The sequence below is a fragment of the Aulostomus chinensis genome, chromosome 2, assembly GCF_037954235.1.
Source record: "Aulostomus chinensis isolate RoL2024-O1b breed Wild chromosome 2, RoL_Achi_v1.0, whole genome shotgun sequence".
In the NCBI taxonomy this organism is placed as follows: domain Eukaryota; kingdom Metazoa; phylum Chordata; class Actinopteri; order Syngnathiformes; family Aulostomidae; genus Aulostomus; species Aulostomus chinensis.
Window position 1 is genome coordinate 17369730 of NC_141321.1, and position 24106 is coordinate 17393835.

The 24106-nt window shown below is 39.7% G+C and overlaps 2 protein-coding genes across 2 annotated transcripts in view; one reads left to right on the top strand and one right to left on the bottom strand.

Moving 5' to 3' along the window:
- mettl15 (methyltransferase 15, mitochondrial 12S rRNA N4-cytidine) overlaps nt 1-15162 on the bottom strand; it is a 39548-nt gene extending 24386 nt beyond the window's left edge. Inside the window, exons 1-3 of the mRNA XM_086181566.1 lie at nt 15144-15162; nt 14790-14873; nt 12594-12831 (exon numbers count right to left, since the gene is read on the bottom strand). Of these exons, the coding sequence (XP_086037692.1) occupies nt 12594-12827 (234 nt within the window). The 5' untranslated portion in view covers nt 12828-12831; nt 14790-14873; nt 15144-15162. The remainder of the gene's footprint in view (nt 1-12593; nt 12832-14789; nt 14874-15143) is intronic.
- The window catches only part of kif18a (kinesin family member 18A), a 30139-nt gene continuing 20619 nt past the window's right edge, over nt 14587-24106 (top strand). Inside the window, exons 1-6 of the mRNA XM_086181554.1 lie at nt 14587-15043; nt 15821-16155; nt 16749-16906; nt 17229-17333; nt 20564-20674; nt 21595-21792. Coding sequence (XP_086037680.1) covers nt 15840-16155; nt 16749-16906; nt 17229-17333; nt 20564-20674; nt 21595-21792 — 888 coding nt within the window. The 5' untranslated portion in view covers nt 14587-15043; nt 15821-15839. The remainder of the gene's footprint in view (nt 15044-15820; nt 16156-16748; nt 16907-17228; nt 17334-20563; nt 20675-21594; nt 21793-24106) is intronic.

Here is a 24106-nt window from a genome sequence, read left to right on the forward strand (position 1 = left end):
AAATGGGCCAGGCAGTTTTATTGTCATATTCCTGACAGACAGAGAACGACAGAGAGAGACAAACAAACCAACAGATGTCGGTGAAATCAGACTCCTCGGTGGAGGCAAATATCATTAAAGCAGCTTTAGGAAGTTTTGCTGAGCAGCTGCGGCCTCTGCTGATACAAGAGGTAAAATACAGACAGGATGCTGGTTCATTCAAATATTTTCGTTTGAAATTTGGCCACGTCACCCAACTATTGTAATATGATGACGTGAAGAAACAGATTATCATAAGACTGGAAGAGGGAGGAATGGAAAGCTGTTTAAAAAACACAAACAAACTACAAATAAAAACAACTTCCGCTTAGCTGCCTCCATAAATGTCCTGTACTGTGTACTTAAGACTCCGTGCTAATTTGTAGTACCTGAGAGCAGCACGATAAGGTTGCAGGAGTCAACCAAATTACACAGAGCAGACAGCAGAGCTCAGAATCAAATATTATATTGAACATATATACTATATTAAATGTTATTGCACTTAATTGTTACTTGAAGGTAATACATACTTATAAAGGAATATCCTAAAATGGTAAGTGTTTTTCTTTTTCAAAGGATTTTTTTAACCATTTCCATTTTTATTAGAATATAATTACAACATTATGCCGTCTCAACAAACACAGATTAATTAAAAAATATGACTAATTCTAATTTCTGTGTCCAAATTATTAGCTCCAATAGAAATCCTGGGGTTTATTTGTCTTTAAAGTTGTGACTAAATATGAAAATATCGACATTGCGCTTTGAATTTTGCTCGTTGATATCAAGCAACTTGCCTATAATCTTGCTTAAAGATACAAACTGCTAGCTTTCGGTAGAGGAAAAGCCACTAACTGTGACAGAAACGCCAAAAGGCTATTTCTTTGTTTTAACAGGAAACCAGAAATAAGGTCAAATATGATGCAGGGGATCTATTCAAAATGATTACGTGCTTCATTGGTGCCTCCTCTGAAAGATCTCTCTTTAAGTGTGACACCACCGTCAATATAGTGCGCCGAGGAAACAATGCAAACTATATAAAGCCCAAGAGAAAACAGAAATGAAAAGAGGGGGTGGAATCATCTAACTATATTCACAAAATGTAAAGAAGCATCAGGAATGATGGCTTCCTCTCCTGAAGGTGAATTTCATGGCACTAAAGGAAGACAAAAGAAGAACAGGGCCAAGTCCATTAGTGAGTGCAAAGAGGAGTCAAACTAAATGAAGGCTTCCTGGTGGAAGTCATGGTAATAGGGAAAAGACATCTAGAGGCATTTAAGGGGACGCTTCCAATGGTTTGAAGACTGGGTTGACAATACAGTATGAAATGAAAGGAACTGGTGTGGGGGGCAGTGAAGCTGGCTTGAGGGAGGGGGTGCCATAGTGGGGGCTTCATGGTGTAGCAGTATAGACAGATTTTTAATAAAGTTGCCCTGGGCTGGCATCCACTCATGTTTTATGGTTGCAGTATTAAGAGGTGACAGTCCTGTGTAACTGACACATTTAGAAATTAGGCACACAGCTGGCAAAAGAGTTGTCACACGTCTTGTCTTGTGTTGTTTAATGATGGACGGCCTCAATCATCCCTTCATCTGGGTGAACAGTTCATATATTTCTGTTACATTTTCAGTCATTAACTCTCGCTGCCAGCTCTATGAGTCATTATAACATAAAGGTCAAAAATGGGGGATCTCCCAAATTTTATGGTGGCGGGTTTAAAGCTGCAAACAATGGCTAGCTTGATTGCCTAATATGAAGATATACTGGATGTGATCTTTAGTGACTATCAGCTTTCTTCTCATTATTTTATCGTCATGTTTGGATCATTCCTGAGTACGAAACTAGACTTGAGGGGCCCCTTGAGCCACCAGCTGAACTACAACACAGTTAACTCACAGAACCTTCGCTGTGGAGGACCCATCAGAGTTAAAGTGCAACAGCGTGACTACCGAAAAGTGAGAATTAGCTGCAGACAGTGCTGGGTCTGTCTGACCTGAGGTGTCCAACTAAAGAGCAGGAGCACTTTCAACTTTACCAGATGCTCTGCATAGATGCTGAAGTAAAAATTTCTAAAAGACAAAAAGAGTTGCAGCCAGCAGATAATGTGGGGCGTCCCAGTCTATCTATATGATTGTAATCACAATAAAGGGAATGAGATGGCACTGGTTGTAGAAGCCTGATTGTCAAACAGAACTGCTTTTATTTCACTTCATAAATGATTGTAATAGTTTGTGCATGTCGGCCATCTTCTGTTTGGGAGGGGGGTGTTCATTGATTCTCAAGAATCAGCAGTGAGTGATGGATGATTATTTTCAGATGAGACAGTTGCTAAGAACAGTTTGCATGTTTTTTATGCCAAATAAAAAGAAATTTAAATTGTAATGCAACAAAATGTGCTGCTCTGTCAATCTGATCCATAATTCTGGATATTTTTTGTCACAGCGTTTCTGACTTTGACAAAGGAAGCTAAGATCCTCTTAATCCCTCAAAGCTCTGTTGCTGGCTCAGTCTCTAAGCTTGAAAACAGCAGTCAGTACAACTCCAACCCTGTGTGAATGGCTAAAAAGAACCAACCCCCCCCCCCCCCCAAAAAAAAACCCTGAGATGTGTGAAATAAGTCAGACATCTGGAACCAGATAATCATGCTATGGATATCAAGTTTGACTCTTTTTAAAGTCACATGCACTTCCTGGCAGTGAGATTAGAGTATGGCATTGAGACCAGCTAAACGTGCGACATGTTGGAGCTGCTACACCTGAGGAGCCCATAGAATAAGTAACCACAAGCCATCTTTGCTATGTGATTTCCCAGTGTGTCTGCTTCTCAGTAGGATGCTTCAGAGAAAAAGAGCCATGAGTTTGCATTTCCTGCTGTTACCGGTATGTAGCTGTCAATCGATGGTACGTGACTCTAGCATGCTTATTCTTCTTTCAGGTTCTCGTCAAAGAGGTGACGGTGTTGTGAACAGAGCTTAACTGGCCTCTGCAACACTATCAGACCAGGAGGACGTCACTACTGACGAGAGGTTCCACTCTGGCTAACGTAATGAGACTGTAATTGAAGCATCAGAAAATCCTTCTCTCAATTGCTGGACAAGAGAGAGGTTTGTGCCCATCTTTGGTTTGAAGATGATTCAAATGAAGCAAACAGATACCAAGCAGGTGCCAATACACTGAATAAAAATCAGCATGCCTGAGAAGGGGATTCTGCTCTGGCTGTGGTGGTAGACACAGTGTAGGAACCGTGAGAAGGAAACAAGGAAACTACCATTACTGATTTAGGTCAATAGTGTCATGTAGTGTCGAGCGGACATGCCCCTCCCTGCCAAATTAGTCAGGAAACAGAGTAGGCAAGGAGTGGGAGCACTCCAGCTGAGAATAACAGCACTTTATCTGGATGATGCTGGGAATATAGATCATGTTGGTTACACAGATAAGGTCACTGCCACGACTTTATCAGGAACAGTGCAGCAGTGCTTTAATAGTGATCCTTTATATGCAGGAACACATGCTGAGGGAGAAAGTACACATCACACCTGTCTAACATTACCTTTAGCTTAAATTGGCCGCATGACCCACAAGTCTGACCTGTGTTATATCTGCACTCCTGGTCTTTGGATATGCCTGCAGGAGAAACTAGAAAATTCACAATTCGATTAAATGTTCAATCATAATCTGCTGTCCTTGATGGAAAAACACCAGCATCACCACCACCATCGGTAGCAAAGGTGTTGCTCTTCAATTTTGTTCTTTCAGGGACTGGTGAGAAAAGAAATGTGGTTAAAGCGTTGGTGCAGCATATATGGACTTTCTCGCGCTGCCAGGAGGATTCCCCCTGAGCATGCTCTGCCCAGTGAACACAGATTTCACCAACTGTGAATCTGGATAGAAATGTATCATTTGTTTTTGTAGAATTTATCAGACCAATGGGGGGGGGGGGGGGGGGGGGGGTTTGAGACACCTAAAACAGTGTATCCACCATTTAAGAGCAGCAACACTAACAGCAGAGTAAGCTGCAGTTCCTGTGATGTCAACAGTTGCTTCCAACAACAGTCACCTACAGAACATGGTGAAAAAAGCTACACTACAGCCTCAAGTCAGCCCGCTGCATCGATGAACTGTAGGCCTCACCAAAACCAAGCAATTCTCATAGTATTTGAAAGGATTTTACAACTGAAATTGCTCACAAAGACACATTTTCTATCTCTCATCTCATGTTTGCAAGATGTAAGCTGTGAAAATAAGATTGTTTCCTCTTGCTCACTTTGACATGTTTCAATCATGAAAACAAACCCGTTATTTATAGCTTGAGCCAATGACAGTTCTGTGGGAATAGGAGTGCACCAATCATTTGTGAAACATGAAGCTGCCATCAGTTTTGAGCTGGTTAAAAGACGTGCTAACAAAAAAACAACACTTTTGTGAAACAGATATATCTTTGATGACATTTGACAAAACGCAGCTTGAGACGCTGAACAATACCACTGACACATCAAAAGTCATCCATAATGTTTCTAATATTGCAGAATGTTAGAAACATGGCCAAGATCCACAGTAGTGATGCAGCAAAATCAGATCACTGTCAAAAATTTAAAAAAAAAAAAAATTCTCTGCATATACTGTGAAATGCACCATTCGGAATTATACTGGAAAGTCCATCCATCCATCCATTGTCTTCCGCTTATTCCTACATTAAGGGTTGCGGGGGGCTGGAGCCTATCCAAGCGTCAACGGGCGAGAGGAGGGTTTCACCCTGGACAGGTCGCCAGTCCATCACAGGGCCAACATAGAGACAAACAACCATTCACACTCACAGTCATACCTACGGTCAATGTAGAGAATCAATCAGCCTCGTCCCCAATTGCATGTCTTTGGATGGTGGGAGGAAGCTGGAGTACCAGAGAGAACCCACGCAGGCACGGGGAGAACATGCAGACTCACACAGAAAGATCCCGTGCCCAAGCCAGGACTCAAACCCGGAACCTTCTTGCTGTGAGGTGACAGTGCTGACCACGGCACCACCGTGCAGCCTTATACTGGAAAGTCACAGATATAATTATACAAGGGCATTTCAACTCAGCATTTGTATTTGACAGCTAGCAAAACAAACACCAACATTATCTCAACACTTATGATGAATAACTCTTCATACAATTTCAAATCAGCTTACTATTATGTTTTTCTTGCATTCAGCATGTTTTCATAGGCTGACTCTATGGCCAAAATAATAATTAAAACCATTAACGTGTCATCTAAAATGAAAGCTTGACAAACAGAGTGATTGATGAACTGAATGATACATATTTTGTTACACAATTATCATTGATATAATGCAGTTGGACCTCACACGAACACCAATTGAAAAGTGTGTTGCAGGAATGAGTCATCTCAATCCAGCTATCCACAGGGCATGTATCTGATTAGCATACCCACACTCACACATCAGGAACAAATGTAAATATTGCAATAAAACCTGCTGTAATAGTATCAATTCAGCAATGGGGATGAGTCCCGGTTATTTTTACAAAGCTTAGCAATATTGGATGCATGCGAGTAAAGATTCCTGCACTTCCTGTGACTGATATTAAAGCTATATGCAGATACGACTCAGGGTAATTGACGTTGCAGCAGCAGCACACTCTCTCTCTCCAGTTGCCATGCACTGTTATTTGATGTTAAGTGCAGCAGGAATGAGCAGACTTCTTTAATTTATCTCTCCCTCTCTCATACACACAGTTTATGTTGTTATGGCAATTTAAAGTAAATACTGTGCAACATTTTGGAAAGGAAATTATTTATTATAGCCTCCTTGCTTTTCGGGAGTATTTGTATTTCATTGGAAAACATACTCCTCTATAAGCACTGAGCTTTGCACCTCAAGCACTGTAGCAAAACTGGAAAGGCAAGCAAATATATCTTGGAGGGTAGGAGGGAGGCTTTCTTGACCTGAGCCATGATAGACACCATCTGCTCAGGTAAGTAGAGGCTTGCTTTATTTGTTGACAAGTTGTTCAAATGAACCTAAAGCGGAAGAATGTATGAGGTGAAAGGACTAAAACAACTCTACAGGACGGTGTGGAGAAGCACCCACAAAGGGTTGTCTGCTCAGCCAGCCTGAACAATTTGGCGCTCTGTAGACTGACGCACCCCATTTGGCTAATGAAGTCCCATACTGTCTTCACACCACACCACACCTGCCGCTCCACTATGAAATGTTCTACTCATGAAAGTAATGAGGCAGGGAGGGAGAAAGACTCTTCTGGCCACTGATAACGTCGGACTAAACTTGCAACCTTACGAGACAAGGGCCTAATATCTGGCCGTCAATCAGCCCCAGCATCCCTGGCTGGAGTGTTTAATTACAAAGATCAATTATTTACCAGCCTCCTCTTTCACTACTCAGTGTGCCCAAAAAAGGAGTGTAAGAAAAAAAAAGAAAAAGGAAAAACATTGGCAAGACCCTGAAGAGGCTGTGGCAGCAAACTGAATACAAAACAAGTAAGTTTCTTGCTCCAGGTCAAGATAAAATCAGACTTAAACATATTCAGACAGAGCATGAGGGCAATTTCAACATTTGCCAATGTGGCTTTCATTACTATTTCACTGGAACATCCTTACTTTATAAAGAACTAGCCTGGATGTAACAAGACAAACTTCAGGATTCTTCTACGTTACTTCCTTCACTCAACTTAAGCAGCATTGCCCAAAAAGTAAATCCAAGTCTTTTAACTAATCTGAGGAGGTAAGGATCATATTACTTCACTGCACTGAAAGCAGTAGGATCATAACTGGAAAAAAGCAAATACATAGATAGTTTTTTTAATGAAATGACAGCACATTTGAAAACACTATAGCCAAACAACCAGAGGAGGAGAGCAGATTGCTTCTGCAGTAGGTTGAATGTCAGGTTTCTAAGTGGTCTTGCACACAAGTGCATGTTACTTTTTGCACCAATTTGGCAGTTGTAGAGGTTTAAATTAATGCAAGAAGACAAGATCATATCAACCTCAATCAATGCTTATTGGTACTAGGTGCTAGTACACAAAGTCCAAGGTATAAAAAAAGAGCTGAAATCCTGTCAGGTTTACATCAAAAGTCCATTCAGAAATATTGAGCAGTCGTAGAACAAGTGCATACCGGTAGTTCCTTTACTTCAGAAACGGTAAATATATATGAAAAAGAATGTGACATTGAGTTCACTTCAGCATCAAAAGTACACATTCTACATGATATTTGTGTATTCCAGTGTTTGGGACAGCTCAATCCTCCAATCCCTGACCTGTAAAGATCATGCTTACGTGGTGTGTACTCTAGTCATGTTGCCCTGATTGTGTCCCCTATAGGGTGGCGGCCTTCAAATGTTAAAGTACACCATCTACATCAGGTTTTACCATATTGTCTCTGGAAAATCTTTCTCTTTAAAGTAACAAGTAACTGATGGGTTTGGATAAATGTAGGAGAGTAGAAAGTACAATATTTCCTTTGAAATATAGTCAAGTACCAACAGAAACAGAAACATTTTCAAATTTTCCAACAGAAAATCCTGTTATATAGATACTCAAGTCACAGTAACATTGTACTTAAGTACTTGAATAGAAATACTCCAGCTCTGATATTAAGGATTACTTTATTCCCTGACCTCAACCAGTATTATATTGTTCCTCACCAACTTGCATATAAACTGGTAAATTCTTTAACAACATATTCAATGTAAAAGTGTAAATATAATAGATGGTAACTGCTTTTTTGTCACACAACTTTTTCCTCATCTGAACCTTAGCCTAATCTTGCATTTAGAATTTCCAAAAGAAAAAAAAGAACAAAAAAACAACAACAAGACGTTGAGAAGTAGCAGCTGGTGGAGTGTTTTGTGGTCATCTACCCATAGAACAGAGTGGCTCTTCATGTGTCCAAATTACTTTCAGATTACTGAGGACACAAACAGGAAGTGAAAAATGTGGCAATAATAGGAGCCTGCCATGGTCATCTTTCTCAGCAAGTTACACCTATGAACTGTTGTTTGACTTTTTTTTTTTTACTGCATTTTTTTACTTACATGCATACCTGTTTTTTTTTTAAATGGAAGTTGGCATTTCCAACCTTAATCATTTACAAAAGATTTTAAGGAGCCAAGTGTAGCACGTTTAAGAAGTCATGCAGTGTATAGCTGACCCTAATTAAACACTACAGGTTAGCATTTCCTTCCTAATGTATCTTACCGCAGGGGTCAGGTTACTAGTTATTGAGTTACTTAAATGGCAACCGACAGGGACCGTGAACAGGACCAAACATCTCTGTGGAAATTTCTAGATGACTTGTCATGAGTTTTCAAGAAATCTCCCATTTGAACAACATAGAATACTTTTTTTTTTCAAATGTGATGTATAAAATATACATTTTCTTCGACATAAATATAAAGGTATCTTAACGTGTGGCTTTAATCATCAGCAAAGAAACGTCAGCAGATCTTTATGGATTGATAACGATGAAAGTACAGTGTTATTAACTGTCCAACCAGTAACAATGACCTGGTTGATCCTGCTCAGCGATGGGCTGACAGTTGAAAGACTCATACTGATTCAAAGTAGTCGGTTTAACACCTTGTTAGTGCTACTGGGGAAAGGGTGCTGAGACTGAAATGTAAGCGATGGCTCATTTCTCCTTTTACAGCAATGCTGGTTTTTTTCCCCTGGACTTTCAGCTGATGGCTCATTAATCTACTTTAGAGGAGGTCCCATTCACAAGCAGATGCACCTTCCTCCAAATGCAGGCAAATGCAGATTCAGCGAACAAGGTACAATGTGGAATTGCCAGAACCTACAGAAGAATTTCTTCTGTTAACTAGAATTAGCACATCGTAGTTGTATGTCCCTGCCAAATAGTCCAGTTGAAGTCTACATCCATATTTGTCCAGACTCCGAATACACTGGATGTGGTGCAGACTTCAAAGGAATTTATGTGGAACTCATCATTATTCTCTCATGGCTTTACTGAGATAGCAATGACTAATGGCCAGAGAACTGTAAATTCAAGTTGACCTTGGACATTTTGCATATAAATGTTATCAATTCATCATTTTATGCTAATAGACACTTGTGGGAGATTTTCATGACTAGTTTGTGAATGTTTACCAAAAATGTGTTTTGTGCAATGTTTATCTCTGTTCACCAAAATTCAATCCGTTCATCCTCCAGTGCAAAGGATCCAAATGAGAAGGAATTCCCTTCAGGTGTTCCTGAGATGCCACTTCTCAGGGGGGGATGGGCAACCTGTAGAAATAAATCATGGCTATGGCCAACTTGGGGCATAAAACACATTAAAAATGTATCTATTAAAATTTCCTGTTTGACTGGCTGTTTCAGAATACGGGTGGGTCAAAATATTGACACTGCATGATATCCTGAAATTTCCTTGAGAGCTGACCTTGCTACTTCCTGTTAGTCGTCTGCTAGCTTGAACAGGGATAAGTTAACTATTTGGGCAGTTCTCCTCAACTTCAACATGTTATCAGGTCCAAAGGCTTAATTTAAAAAATCAAATAAGTCTTTAGCAGGGGTTGTGTGATACTAAAGTCTTCTTACAGTCAAAACAATAACAATGGAATAGGCTACAGCGGAGCCTATGACTGGAACGCATGCCAACAATTGTTTGTAATAAGTGTCACTGCCAGTAGATGGAGACAAAAACACTGAATTACAGCTTTAAACAACTTAAAACATTTGAAAGTTCACAATATTTGCTAAGTGTAGTTACTGTCTGTTGTAATTGACACACAAACTACCAATCAGTAACAGTAAACTACCAATCCAAGTGATTTGGCTATTTGTGATCTTATGAAAAAAAAATAGAGTAGTGTAAATGAGCTACCTGCATACACATTTATAGTCAGATGCACTGTGTGGGAGGCAGCAGGGCACTGAAAGGCTCCATTTACACACTTCGGTTTAACCACAGTATTTTTCTCTGACACCCATCATCGCCTTGGTATATTCATACATACGCTGCCTCAGCTGACAAGAGCAATTACCCATTGGTGATTATTTTACTATAGCCATTCAAATTATTTATTTCACTGCCCTCAGTGATTTAAAGGCCATCTGTCTGATATCAAGGGTAGCATTCCCTCACAGTATCTATTAGAGAGATCATAACTGAACCACCACTAACATGCCTGGCTAAATGGCCCACTCCAACAGTAAGAATTCAGATTCCTCATTGCCTGACTGTGTCTGGCACAGCATGTGGCTGTCTTTAAAGGGTGACAGTTTACTCACATTACAGTTTAAAATAATAATGCAACAGGAACCTACTATATCATGATGTTGTTTTGGAGCAAATAAAACTGCAACCTTACAGTACATTCCATATGTGCCACCCTGCAAATGAATGAATAAGCAAATATCTGCAGTGATGCAACATGTAAAACATTCATTCTGAATGTAACCGCAAAATATTTCGAAAGAATGTCAAACTGCTACAGCATGCAGTCTACAAGAAAACAAAATCTACCAAACTGTTTTTAATAGCATCTGATTGGCAAGCTGTCTTGGGACAGTTGGCAAATGGGCGGGCAGCGGAGGAGTTTAGAGGTGCTAAAGTTCAGGCAGGAGAGAAGCAGCACCCTGTGTCCTGCCAACAGCGTTACAGTGGCGCAATTCCTGACTAACTTGTTGACCCATGGCCCCCACTTGCCTTGACCATGCATTATATAGAAGGTCTTCAATTCCCCTCCGATGCTGCTTGCCACACCAGAAGGCTTTTGACTCATGCCCATCTGTCTCTGGTAGTACATACATTAAATGAAAGCCAAGATATTGGCAGTCTGTCCAATTAATGTGTGCCTCTATTAGCGAGTGGTTATGTATTGTGTGAACAGAATTTTTACCTTAGGAACAAACATTTTAGTGAAGAGGTCTATTAGCTGTAAAAACATCATGTATGGCATAACGTTGCAGTGGTGCACGCAGTTGAAAAACCCTTCATTTGTCATCGAGGGTTCTAATCAGACTAACCAGTTCTTCACTTACACCTGTTAACGCGAACAACAAACCCTAGTATCTCGAGAGCTTCCATTATCACATATTCTTATTGATTTAACTCAACTGTAATTACTTGCTGGACCAAGAGGACCATCACCAGGACAGGGAACATTATAATCACAACAAAAAATAGAAATCATTTAAAAATTGTTGCGATGCAGCCACTGGTTGCTGATTTTCTTAAGGAATCAGTATGAAGTGATATATAAGCCAAATTTCAGCAAAGCTGTGACTCAGTTGTGTGCTCCGCCTGCCTGCCCAGAACACGCACCTTTTGGGAGTACATGCAACGAAAGCAAAAGTTATGATATTAAGGCAAAGAACTGCTTATGAACATTGATGTTCTTTTTTCTTTTTGGTTCATCAGTGATGACAAACAATTGGAAGTATTTCAATTATGAATGTTTATTGTCATTAATGACTGATTAGACTAAGTGGTAGTAGCATTATTACCTAATATTTATCAGGGCAAACTCTATGATGTTCTTAGTTGATGGTGTGTTTGATAGTCAGCCTTTCCATTTCTTGGGAAAATACAGTCAGTGTGTCAAACGCACTGTCAAACTGATCAAATGAAGTGCTGATAACCGTTTGATTCCTATTAAACTTTGAAGTGTCATTAATGAGTGTTAAGGGATAAATTATTTATCCCAAATTATGTTTGCTGCTAGTCAGCTAATGCATCCAGTATTATTTCAGCTCAGATCATCCTATGAAACTTTCTGTGTCTAGCCAAACCGGCCTTAAGTGTGTTTTGGTAGCAAACATTTGATTCACAGATATCAAGAGATATATTCATCTTGTGTATGCATTTATTCAACAGAGATATTTTTGACCTGCTTAGAAGTTAGGCGATATTGTTTTGTGGGTCGTCCATTAATTGAGCAGTCCAGGGAATAAAACTATCATGAAAGGGTTCATGTAGTTACTACACCATATATGTCACAGAGCGATGATTCCAGAATTGTAGATGAGTAATTAATATCCAGGAAATGGCATTTCAGACCACATTTTCAAACACTAACCAACACAGAGAAACAACATTCTTGGTTTGCCCTAGGTTAACATTACAGTCAGCAGTGGCGGTGTATCAAAATGTATTATTCATAAGTGGTTCAAATGTTCAAACAAACTTCAGGAAGATACAATCTAAGAAACTATCTAAGGTACAAGTTTGCATTTTGCTGCCAGGTAACCAGCTCATAATGTCTGGTACTGCAAATACAGGTGCAGAATGTACAGGGTTCATACATGATTCTAGAGAGACACGTGCTTTTCTATGACATGTCCACAACTGTAAAATTGGAAAAATGGAAAATTTTCATGACCATAAATGTTAAAATTGACCATATACATATAGCTGATACCTAACAAAACACATTATTAATTTTCCAGGCTGTGAAATTTCAAATAGACTTTTCCAGGCTATTCATGACCACATGAGCTCTTTTCTTCGTTTTGGTTTACTCTCCATGAGTTTCACACATTTCTAGAAAAGTTAACAGACAAGAAGCAAGAGCAAGAACAAGAAGCTCACCTGACCTGGGTGGATGTCCAAGTAATGAAGTACCTCTTTAAGCATGACAGGTATATGAGGAGGCCTTTCACAGGAACCTGAAGACACCTCTTCTGAATTGTCTGAAGGACCATAACCAGAAAACGCACAAACTGGAGAGCGCAGACTCAACTTCCATGACCGCTGGAATCTCCACGCAGTCAGAATGGATTTGTTTAAAAGTTGGCTTGCCTTCATGGACATATGGAAAACCATGATCCTGATGATGATGTAGAGAGGAGACAAAAGCAAAGTGATATGAGAGTCATTAAGAATGCAACAGTGATTTTAGAGATGGTAAAATCAGACATTAATGACTGGTATGAAGGATAAAGTGTCATAGTGAAGACACAGACTGCCCTCCCCTGCCTCACCCCTCTCTTTCCAAGCGAGTAGTGGTCAGTGGACTCAAGTATGAACCTACATTTTCTTAAAGCATGGGCTTTCACACCTAACTGATTGCAGCAGGGAAGTTACTCTTAAAACTGACCTAAATTCTACACACTGCATCCTACACGATGCTCAGTTAAATACCATATATGAGTGCTGAATAAGCATTACTGAGCAGATTTAACCATTTATTGATGCTCTTTGTGGCCCTTAGTGTAAAGTAGAGCTTATGTTACACTTCACTCTCACACTAGCATAAGTTAACTGTTAAAAAAAAAGTGTAACTAAGTGTGAACAAACCGTTAATGACCCCTTATTGTAAAGCGTTACCTCAGTTTGTTCTGTCTATGTTTCCTCGATCAGATGCACTAAAACACATTTAGAATTATAGAGAAGGCCTCAGACTTGCATTGGATTGCAGCATCACCAGTCAAATGAGACAGTAATGCAACAGAACAAGGGTTGGTTTACAATTTCAAGAATGTATAAAATTTAGACCTGATGTAAGCAACTCATCTCCCACCTGCACCCAAACAAAACAAGGGGGAACATCAGATCCGCCTTTGAAATAGTAAGAAAAAAACAAAAGAATTGAAAGTTGACCCTTCCTGGCAGCATCTATATAGATCATAATTGCATCACCCTTTCACACACAAACACACACACACAAACAAAGTGTCTTTTTTTTAGTTATTAATATAGTTATGTACAGTTAATCAATCATTTTGGTAATCTACATAAACAATGCTGCCTCAAAAACCACCAAAGTCAGCCACATAGTAAAAAGTTATTCGGGTGTTTCTTGACATTAAGCTGCATTGAAAACAAGAAACACTGTTAGTGATGCAGGTTTACAATAAAACTGATATATATCATTAAGAGCTTTGGGAACAATTGAATGCAAAGGGTATACATAACAACCAATGGTTCCACATATGATAATAGTACAGCTCATTTGTGAGCTCTTTTTTTAGTACTCACAATCACTTTATATCAAAACTGAAAAGAAAAGCAAAAAAATAAAGCGGATGAATAATTAGTGAGTGGTTTGGATGGGTAAGGTCAGCGTGAATTCTACCTGGCGTGTGCTCCAGAAGCTGTGTACCCATTCACTGTATAACCACAATAAAATTTAATCTAATCCAGTCTAATGAATAAAAATATTGCACCTTCATTGCAGGTAAATTCAATTATTTTTACCAGAAGAGAGGGGACCAAAGAGTAGGGTTTACTCACCAAGTTATAATGATGTTCCCATGGTGACACCCCCTCTCTCAATGTCATAGCTTATTTTAGCCGTTAGCATTTAATTTAAGTAACTGGCATAACCCAACAGCTTTGGGCTGACACCTGAGAGCAAGCTGGTTCTTTTACACACGCATTTCCCGGCTACGTGCGTTACTATGTGTTATGTGTTGCTATCCTGAGTAGCAGATTGTAGAGTGGGACAACGTTGTGCAAGCATTGTTGAAACGTGTTTGATGTGAACGTTACTTGTTGGACCTTGTTACCGAAAACAGGTGCACAGTCCTTTAAGAGCCTTTAAGAGCCATTGTTTGCTCCTAAGCACAAGTGTTGATCATTTAACAATTGAAGGACAGTTGAAGCTATCGATGCTGTTGCCATGCCACCATATTGGATGACCACGCGCACAGTAAACTCCACATTTTTACCAATAATACACGAAAAAAAGATGTAATAGTGTGTAAATGACGTGTACAAGTATTTTTCAGAGTGAATTGTTACAGAGGGACGAGTCAACACCTCACGTAGCGAAGCGTAGCTTACCTTGCCAGACTGAAGAGGAGCTCCACCTTCAGCAGCAGCACGCCCGGCGCGTCACTCCGACCCGCCCCGCGCGTCCTACCCAATCTGCATCGAAGGAGGAAGAGGGCTTGTTTTTGAAAATATTGGCGCTTGATGACCTAACGTTAGCCATTACCATCCAAGCTAACGAATTTATTTTTACACGACAACCTATGTGTCTCGTGCGAGAACGCCCACGTTGTGATGAAACGATAGCGAACCGTTATTGACCGAAGGTAAGTCAAAGATGCACGAGGTGTAAAGACAGAGAGGCTGTTTTATCGTTCGTAGTTGTGCTAGCTAGGTAGCTTACTGGCGTTAGCTCAGGGTGGCTACCTGATGTGTTCCTGTTGCCCCCACGTCGGTCATGCCTTTAAAAATGCCACAACAGCGTCTCAAAAAGACATTTCTACAAACAAGTTAAGCAAATACCTCCAAACCGCAACAAGAATATCTCGTATTTTAAAACATATTCAGATTGCATTTGACAGTTATTGTCTCAGTGTATATTGCCGTTTGTAAGCTCTGTCAGCGAAACAAAGCTGCTCGTCTATTTTAATATCAGGGCACTTTGACCATTTTTTAAGAAAAAAAAACTTTAGCAGTGGAACAGGACAAAAGTGACTTGAATGTATAATGACAGGGTAAAGTGTTCAGTTATACACTGCTAAATATTCCATGTACATAATTTTATATCCAGCATGCAGCCTGTGTAATTTTCCTGGAAACAAATCATTCTTAATAAAGAAGTGGGAATTGTTTGGAGTATTTTGTCATTTCTATTTATATCAAATAAGACAAATTATGTCACATTTCACATAACTAATGTTGTAAAAATCAACAAAGATACAAACCATAGTGTACACAACAGACATGAATTTGAGAAAACACAAGTTGTGAAAAAAATTGACAAAATGTACCCACCCACATAAAACAGTATAAGAGAAGTTGGCTTAGTACTTGTAATTTGCAATGTGATCGATGTTATAAATCGTTTTGTCGTTTGTTTCCAGTTTCTGAAGAGGAGGCATAATGGCAAATAATGTGTGCAGCCACGTTAAGGTGGTGGTTCGAGTGAGACCAACCAATGAGAGGGAGAAGGTTGAAAACAGTCGGAATGTGGTCCAGGTTGTTGATAAACACATGCTCATATTTGACCCCAAGGAAGAGGATAGGTCATGTTTTGGGCCACAAAGACTTCGAAACAGGAACATTAACAAGAAGGCCAACAAAGACCTCAAGTTTGTTTTTGATCATGTCTTTGGTGAGGACTCCACTCAAGTTGATATCTTTGAGAATACCACTAAAGGAGTGATCGACGGTGTCATGAATGGATTTAACTGCACAGGTAAATATAAGCTGTACACTGGACTGCAACTACAACTACTACAGTATTAAAATAAAAGAAAGTAGGTACATCGGAAATGAAATTTTAAAACTTTTACAAGTGGTGTTCATTGTTATCTTGTTGAAATAAGTATGTAGGTCTCATTAACCTTTCTTTGCTGCAGAGCGCATCTTTAGTAATCAAAAAGGCAATACAAAAATCCCATTGGCTTGTGGTCGAGAGAACCCATGCTGATGTTAACATCAGGCTTAGCTGACAGAAATATTTGCTCCCTGCAGCTCTCTTCATATTATCAGATATTGAACCCTAACTCTGAATAATAAGATTTTCTACAAATTCTATTCATGATTGAAAACAGAGTGCCACTAAATCCCGCCTACATGAGGGAGAAAATTTTGGCCTTGTGATGGTCTCTTTCTTAATGTCTGCTAGCAAAGACATTACACTTTCTAGCCCTTTTTCAGCAAATACCCTGCTGTTACTTGACATTTCCATTACTCTTAATCCAAAGCGAGAAGATTTTTGTAGCTCTTGCTTTTGTTGCACAATTTTAAATGCATGCTATACTTAACTATACCTTTCAATTATTGTAGTTTTTGCCTATGGTGCAACTGGAGCAGGTAAAACACATACCATGCTAGGCTCACAAGATGAACCCGGAGTCATGTACCGCACCATGAAAGAGCTGTTCAAACGCATGGATGATGTCAAGGAGGAGAAAGAGTTTGCTGTCGCATTCTCATATCTGGAGGTGAATATTTAAATAAGAGTTTTCCTGGTTTGTTCTGCATTGGTGTGGAAGGACCTGTTCATCAGGGTCTGAGTTTTATTGTCACACTCATTAGTAATGAAAAGACACTGGATTTATTTTGACATTGCACTTGCAACACCTTTTCTTAATGGCCACATTTAAGACAGTGTAAATTTTCTAATTCCAAAAATTTAATGTTTATTGTTTAACTTTTTTCCCTACAAGACCTTATCTAAACAGTACCTTTTCAACTCGGCTGATGTCTTGATAGGGTTGTCATGGATTTGGCTCTTCTCATGATATATCTGCTATTTAACTACAGGTCTACAATGAACAGATCAGGGATTTGTTGGCCAATGCAGGCCCTCTTGCAGTAAGAGAGGACAGTTCTAAAGGAGTGGTTGTCCAGGGCCTCACTCTGCATCAGGTTAGTGGCAATGTGTATTCTACACACTTCTCCACAGGAGTGTTGTCAATATAGTCATTGTTGTGTGTTTTCTAAACCAAGTGAAAAAAATTATGAAGTCCTCAAAATATCATTGTTTCTATTAAGTACTCCAGTATGGTGATTCTTTATAGCTGGGTTAACTGTACAAACATAAACTGCTGTGCTGTAGCTATGGCCTTTTCATATCATCACCCTATTAAAATAATGGCCTCAGTCATTTTTTGACAAAAATGAGTTTTGGGCCTAAATTATGTCTTGATAATGCTGGCCATCTCTGGTAAAATCGCCTAAATCCTTAGTTGAAAGGGTCATGCTCTTTATGCCCTATAGGACAATGGCCTGTGTCAAGAAGGTGACTTACGCCATTTTATTTTTTGCCCTAAGTCAACATTTTTGATTCTTTAGGACAAAATGTCTGACTTGGGCTTAACAAGCTTTCATGATGGTTGCTTCAAGAAGCAACAGAATCAATCCATGAAACGTGATGGCCGTCGAGTGTCATCACTTCTTTAAAATTTGCCACATAGTTAGGCAAATCAAGATGACCAAGAATGAAGATTCAGGTAATAAACTGAAGAGAACAAAAACACAGCGAAGAAGAGCTGGACAAGTGAGGAGTGGGACATGCCTACTCAGCATTTGATTTACCTGACATTTGTTCAATTTAGGTTCGAGTTATTTACTTTCTATTGAGTTTGCTTTATGGAATTAAAGGACAGTTAGTAGTCAGGTTTCAAAAAGCTGTCAGAACTGGATGTTGGAAATGGGTTAAGTTTAATAAAACCCAGCAAAGAAGACCTGGAGTAGTGAGGAAAGGGAATGCCTCCTGACCAGTTTGATTTACCTGACATTTGTTTAATTTAGTCAAGTCAATTTTATCTATATAGCACCAAATCACAACAAAAGTTATCTCTTGACACTTTACAGGTAGAGCAGGTCTGGTACCACACTCCTTCAATGAATTTACACCCAACAGTTCTCCATCAGCAAGCACATCCTGCAACAGCGGCGACGAAAACCTTCCTTTTAACAGGCAGGAACGTCCAACAGACCCAGGCTCAATGGGGACGGCCTTCTGCTTTGACCAGTTGGGGGGAAATAGAGCAGGAGAGCGGGGCAGAGAAAAAGACAGATAATGGAGGAAGACAGTTATGCAGAAGGAAAGAGTGGGACAGGGATAAAGAGAGCGATAAAGGGAAGAGACTCATTGACAGACGGGGACGTGAGCAGGTGGAGCTACGGGTGGCAGCTTGTGCCTCCTCAGGTCTGCAGCCTCCTCCAGCAGCACCCGGGATCTGGGAAGCGGGGAGCCCAAAGGCTCCGGAGAAGAAGATGAGTTAGTAATACGTTTGAATATGATTTATGTATGACACATATAGGAGGACAGAGAAGCCCAGTGCACCAAGGGAGATCCCCCAGCAGCCTAAGCCTATAGCAGCATATTTAAGGGCCAGCCTAAGCAGCCCAACTATAAGCCTGATCAAAAAGGAAGGTCTTTAGTCTGCTCTTAAAGGTCGAGAGAGTGTCTGCATCCCAGACCAAAACTGGGAGACGGTTCCACAGGAGGGGAGCCTGATAGCTGAAGGCTCTGGCTCCCATTCTACTTTTAGAAACTCTAGGAACCACAAGTAACCCTGCATCCTGGGAGCGAAGGGTTCTAGCTGGATAATAGGGGACTAGGAGCTCTGTCGGGTATGAAGGAGCCTGACTATTGAGGACTTTGTATGTTAAAAGGAGAATTTTGAAATCTGTTCTAAATTTGACAGGGAGCCAATGCAGAGAAGCCAGTACAGGAGAGACATGGTCTCTTCTACTAGTTCTCGTCAACACGCGGGCAGCAGCATTTTGGACCAGCTGGAGAGTCTTTAGGGACCTACTGGTGCAGCCTGATAGGAGGGAATTGCAGTAATCCAGCCTGGAAGTGACAAAGGCATGGACTAGTTTTTCTGCATCTTTTTGAGACAGGATGTGTCTGATCCTAGCAATGTTTCGTAAATGAAAGAAAGCAGTCCTAGAAATTTGCTTAATGTGGGCATTAAAGGACAGATCCTGATCAAAGAGAACTCCTAGGTTCCTTACGGTCGTGCTGGGGGCCAAGGTAATTCCTTCCAGGGTACCTATCTCATTAGATAGGGTGTCTCTAAGATGTTTTGGGCCCAGGGCAATGACTTCAGTTTTATCAGTTTAATAGAAGGAAATTAAGGGTCGTCCAAGTTTTTATCTCCTTTAGACAGGCCTCCAGTTTAGTCAGCTGATTTATTTCATGAGGATGCATTGATAAGTACAACTGTGTGTCGTCAGCATAACAGTGAAAATTTATTGAGTGTTTCCTAATAATGTGACCAAGAGGAAGCAGATAAAGGGTGAAGAGGAGTGGTCCAAGCACAGAGCCTTGTGGAACAACATAAGTGACTACAGTGGTTTCAGAGGGGTTATCATTAGTTAGTACGAACTGAGATCGACCTAGTAAATATGACCTGAACCAGTTAAGTGCAGTTCCTTTAATGCCAATGACATGTTCCAGTCTCTGTAGAAGGATATTGTGGTCAATGGTATCAAAAGCTGCACTGAGATCTTATAGGACTAGCACAGAGACCAGTCCCTCATCTGATGCTAGTAGGAGGTCATTGGTAACTTTGATGGGTAGGTACTTTAGGTTAGAGTTATTTACTTTTTGAGTTTGCTGTATGAAATTAAAGGACAGTTAATAGTCAGGTTTCAAAAAGTTGTCAAAACTGGATGTTGGAAATGGGTTAAGTTCAATAAAAACCCAGCAAAGAAGCCCTGGAGAAGTGAGGAAAGGGAATGCCTCCTGACCAGTTTGATTTACCTGACATTTGTTGAATTTAATTTAACTCCAGGTAATTTCAGTTTTGAGTTTGCACTATGGAATGAAAAGGCAGTTTAAGCCAGGTTTAAAGTTGCCTAAGTCACACTAGAATGTTCGAAAATTGGCCTAAGTCACTTTATTCTTTAATGTTACGTAATTGACACACAACGTTCTATATATGTCAACAGTCATCCACTGCCAGGGCCGTTTTGTTTGAAATGATTAATAAATACCATATGCTCTGCATTTGGTTATATTTTTTGTGTTTTCCCAAAAACTTGAAATTATGACTTAGGCCATTATTTTAATAGGGTGACGAAATGGGGGCTTTTAGCATGCACACGCCAACGGTGCTGATTTTGCCTTTTTCCCCATACAGCCAAAATCTGCAGAGCACATTCTTGAGGCTTTGGATTCTGGCAACCGAAACAGGACTCAGCACCCTACTGATATGAATGCCACATCTTCCAGGTCTCATGCTGTATTCCAGGTATTCTCATTCGATCTTATTTAAAATGTAAAATAACTGTTTACAGGTTGGAGCAATATTTTATTACTTAAAGAAAAGAATCTAATACGACATATTAAAAGTACAATGGACAATATTTATACCTTCCAATCATTAGGTGTCTCACTCTTGAGGCACAAATCTATTCTACGTGTTGCCAGGTTGAGTGAACTACATACGTCAGAGTTAGAATAGCAGTAATAAGACGGACAGTTCATTTGGTCTGTCACATCGGCAGAAATCTCATGATATTGTAATGAACCTGTTAGATGCTAAAGTGGCAACTTGAGCAGTTGCTGTTGTTAGTCAGCAACCGTTAGCTTACCTGGCCAGCAGAAAAAATGGCAACCTTGGCATGGCTTTTCAGCTCTAGAGCTAGACCACCGGAGAAATACTGAAGCAATATTGACCCTCCCCTTTTTGGGTTCAACGGTATTTAGCAGGATAATGGAATGAAGCCTTACGTTTCTCAGACATTTCTTCAGTTAATCCAATACTTGGCAACTCTTGAGTTCCAGTAGTTGGTGACAACACAAAGATAACGTGTGATATCAGCATGTTTATGCTGTTGGCTCAGAGGTCCATAATAATTTGTCAGTCAACTCACCGGAAAGTAAATATTATGAGCATTTTGGACCTTATAAAAAATTCCAATAATTATTTCACCACTATTAAAAAAAAAAAATTCAGGTAAATTTAGACTTTAAATCCGCACCGTTCTGAAAGTTCTGTGGATGCAGTGTTTTTTAAATATTGGTTTTCTTAAAGCTTTTGTTTCTCTCTGTTGTCTTCTAACATAAATATTTTAAGTAGTCTTTAAAGTTTATATTTCGATACAGATATCAAATGTCAAATTCTGCTTTGCTTTATTTATTTATTTTTTGCTGTTTTTCTACCTTCAGATATATTTGAGACAACAAGACAAAACTGCCAGCCTCAATCCTAATGTCTGCATTGCCAAAATGAGCCTAATTGATCTGGCAGGCTCAGAGCGGGCCAGCACCACCAACGCCAAAGGGGCGCGTTTGCGTGAAGGTGCTAACATCAATCGCTCACTCCTCGCCTTAGGAAATGTTATCAATGCTCTTGCTGACCCCAAGGTGAGTTCAAATTAGCTTAAGCATGTTGTTTGTCTGAGATTACATTGAATGTTGTCAAAATGAAGTAACTGGTTGTCCATTATGGATATTGTCAAGTTTTCACCGGATAACCAACTGCTGCTAATTGTAGTCACAAAACATTTAATCATTCATTACATGTAGTTTCCAAGTGGAACATGCAAAGTGGGACTGCAGGTTTCCAAAGGTTCACAATTTTGTGGAACTATGATAATTTCTCAAGTGGCTATCATACTGTGAAATTATAACATCACATTGGTGTTTCCAAGTCACGCCCATTATACATGTTCACTGAGTTTTACCCACATGATAAACTGCAGCATACAGAGATGATTTTGTAATTTTAGATTTTTTTTATTTTATTATCCAATAAGTAAAGTCTGGGACTCGTGAACATATGAAAGTTTTGCATTTACGTTCTAAAGATAGTTTTATTTTTAGGTGTCTAAACTAAATAGTAGCCTGCATATGAAACAGAGAAGCAGGAAAGTGGAGAGTCAACTGAGTATTTGGGTATTATTTCATTCTAGTTGCATACATTAACCTGTCAAGCAGTCGTCTCATTTTACACACCAGTCTCAAGAGACAAGTTGCAAGCAAGCCACATGCATTTGGGAAGTGCTGTGCACATGGTGATACGTGATACTTCTTCAACAGGTTACTTCATGCTTTAGTCCAAAAAAAACCCTGTTCTTTCATGGACACTAGCCAGCCAGTATTATACTACGGCTGATGATATGCACAGGAAAGAACAAAAGCATATTGCCTTTACAGCAACAGATTTTGCAATTTCAGAAATGATGGTGAGGCACATTCACATGATGCATTCAATGCAGATAGTGGAGATCTTCCATCCAGTGGCATATCTCTAAAGGACAGGAGTCATTATGCTTAAAAAGCTTCACATATTCACTGACTTTGGTTTAAAAATAGTTCTGTTTGATATGCTCACCCTCAAACCCTACGCCTTCCCCTCCCCATTGTTATTGATGATTTAGTGTTTACTGTAGGCTGAAAAGGAATTCATGTTGTGGCTGTTGTTTACAAGAAAGAATGCCCCTACTTGTGTCTGGACTATACGCCATTTATTTGAGTGAAAAGAATGTCTGCTACTTCTGTTTGGTCAGTTCAGTGTGTCATCTTCATGCTATGCTGCACAGAGGTTTTTTTTGTAAGTTGTTTGCCTCAGGCCATGTCCAAACTAATGCAGATACATTTGATGACGCACCCTTTTTTCTCTTTTGGCTTTCCATTCACTCAAGGCCAGCTTTACCCACCCAGAACAAAGCTCTCCGGAAATCTTGAGGATAACGGCTACATATAATATCACCAGTTTTGCCCTGTGTTGTGAACGGAGAAAGCTGTGCAATTTCTAATCTGATGTGTAGTTATCAGTTCTTCAGATGGGCTGACTTCTGAGCAGTGATGTTGGAAAAAGTGTTCCGTCAGTCCCAAGGAGGAATACACATTATTGGATTTTTTTGTTGAAATTCAATAAGCCATTTTTTTGAATTTCTAAAAAAAAAAAAAAATTTAATATTTTTGCCCATTGACAATATTTACTGATGCTTATACTTTCTGTATGAAAATACAATTTTATATGATATACAGGTAATCATTGTGCAAGAGAAAAAAAAATATTGTTTTTATTTGCTTCCAAAGCATTTGGAAAACCCCATAAATCAAATATTAATCGCATTACTTCTTCAGCAAGCCTTGAGCAAACTAGACTGATACTGACAAACAAAGAAAAACCCAGCAATCTTGCGATACCTTTGACGTGCTGACATCACTGGGCATGCCTGTGTGCAACTCTTCCTGTCGCATAGCAATAGTTCAGTGTATATGTCAGTAATAAATCCTATCCTATGTGTGTCCATGAATTGATTTTAATTTTAACATGTAGGCGTTAAAATCATAGTTACAACTGTAAGTATGTATTCGATGTAGAGCTATATTAGGAAACAATATGAATGATCTTGGAGTTCGAGTTTGAGGTTAAGAAAGTGCCACTCTATCAGCTCTTTATCACTGGATCCAGCGGTCTAAAGTTAGCAGTCACTGATTTTGTTGGCGACAGTTAAAAAAAGAACCTGTTTCTTTGGAAAGGCTTTAAATGGCCAGGACGAGCTTCAGCTACAAAGCAGTGACAGGAAATGTTGTTTCATTCTGTATTTTATGGAACTCTGGCACTGTGTAAAGCAGGGGTGTCCAAACTGGTCCAGTAAGGGCCGGTGTGGCTGCAGGTTTTCATTCCACCCGAGCAAAAGCAACACCTGATCCAACAAATGAGCTG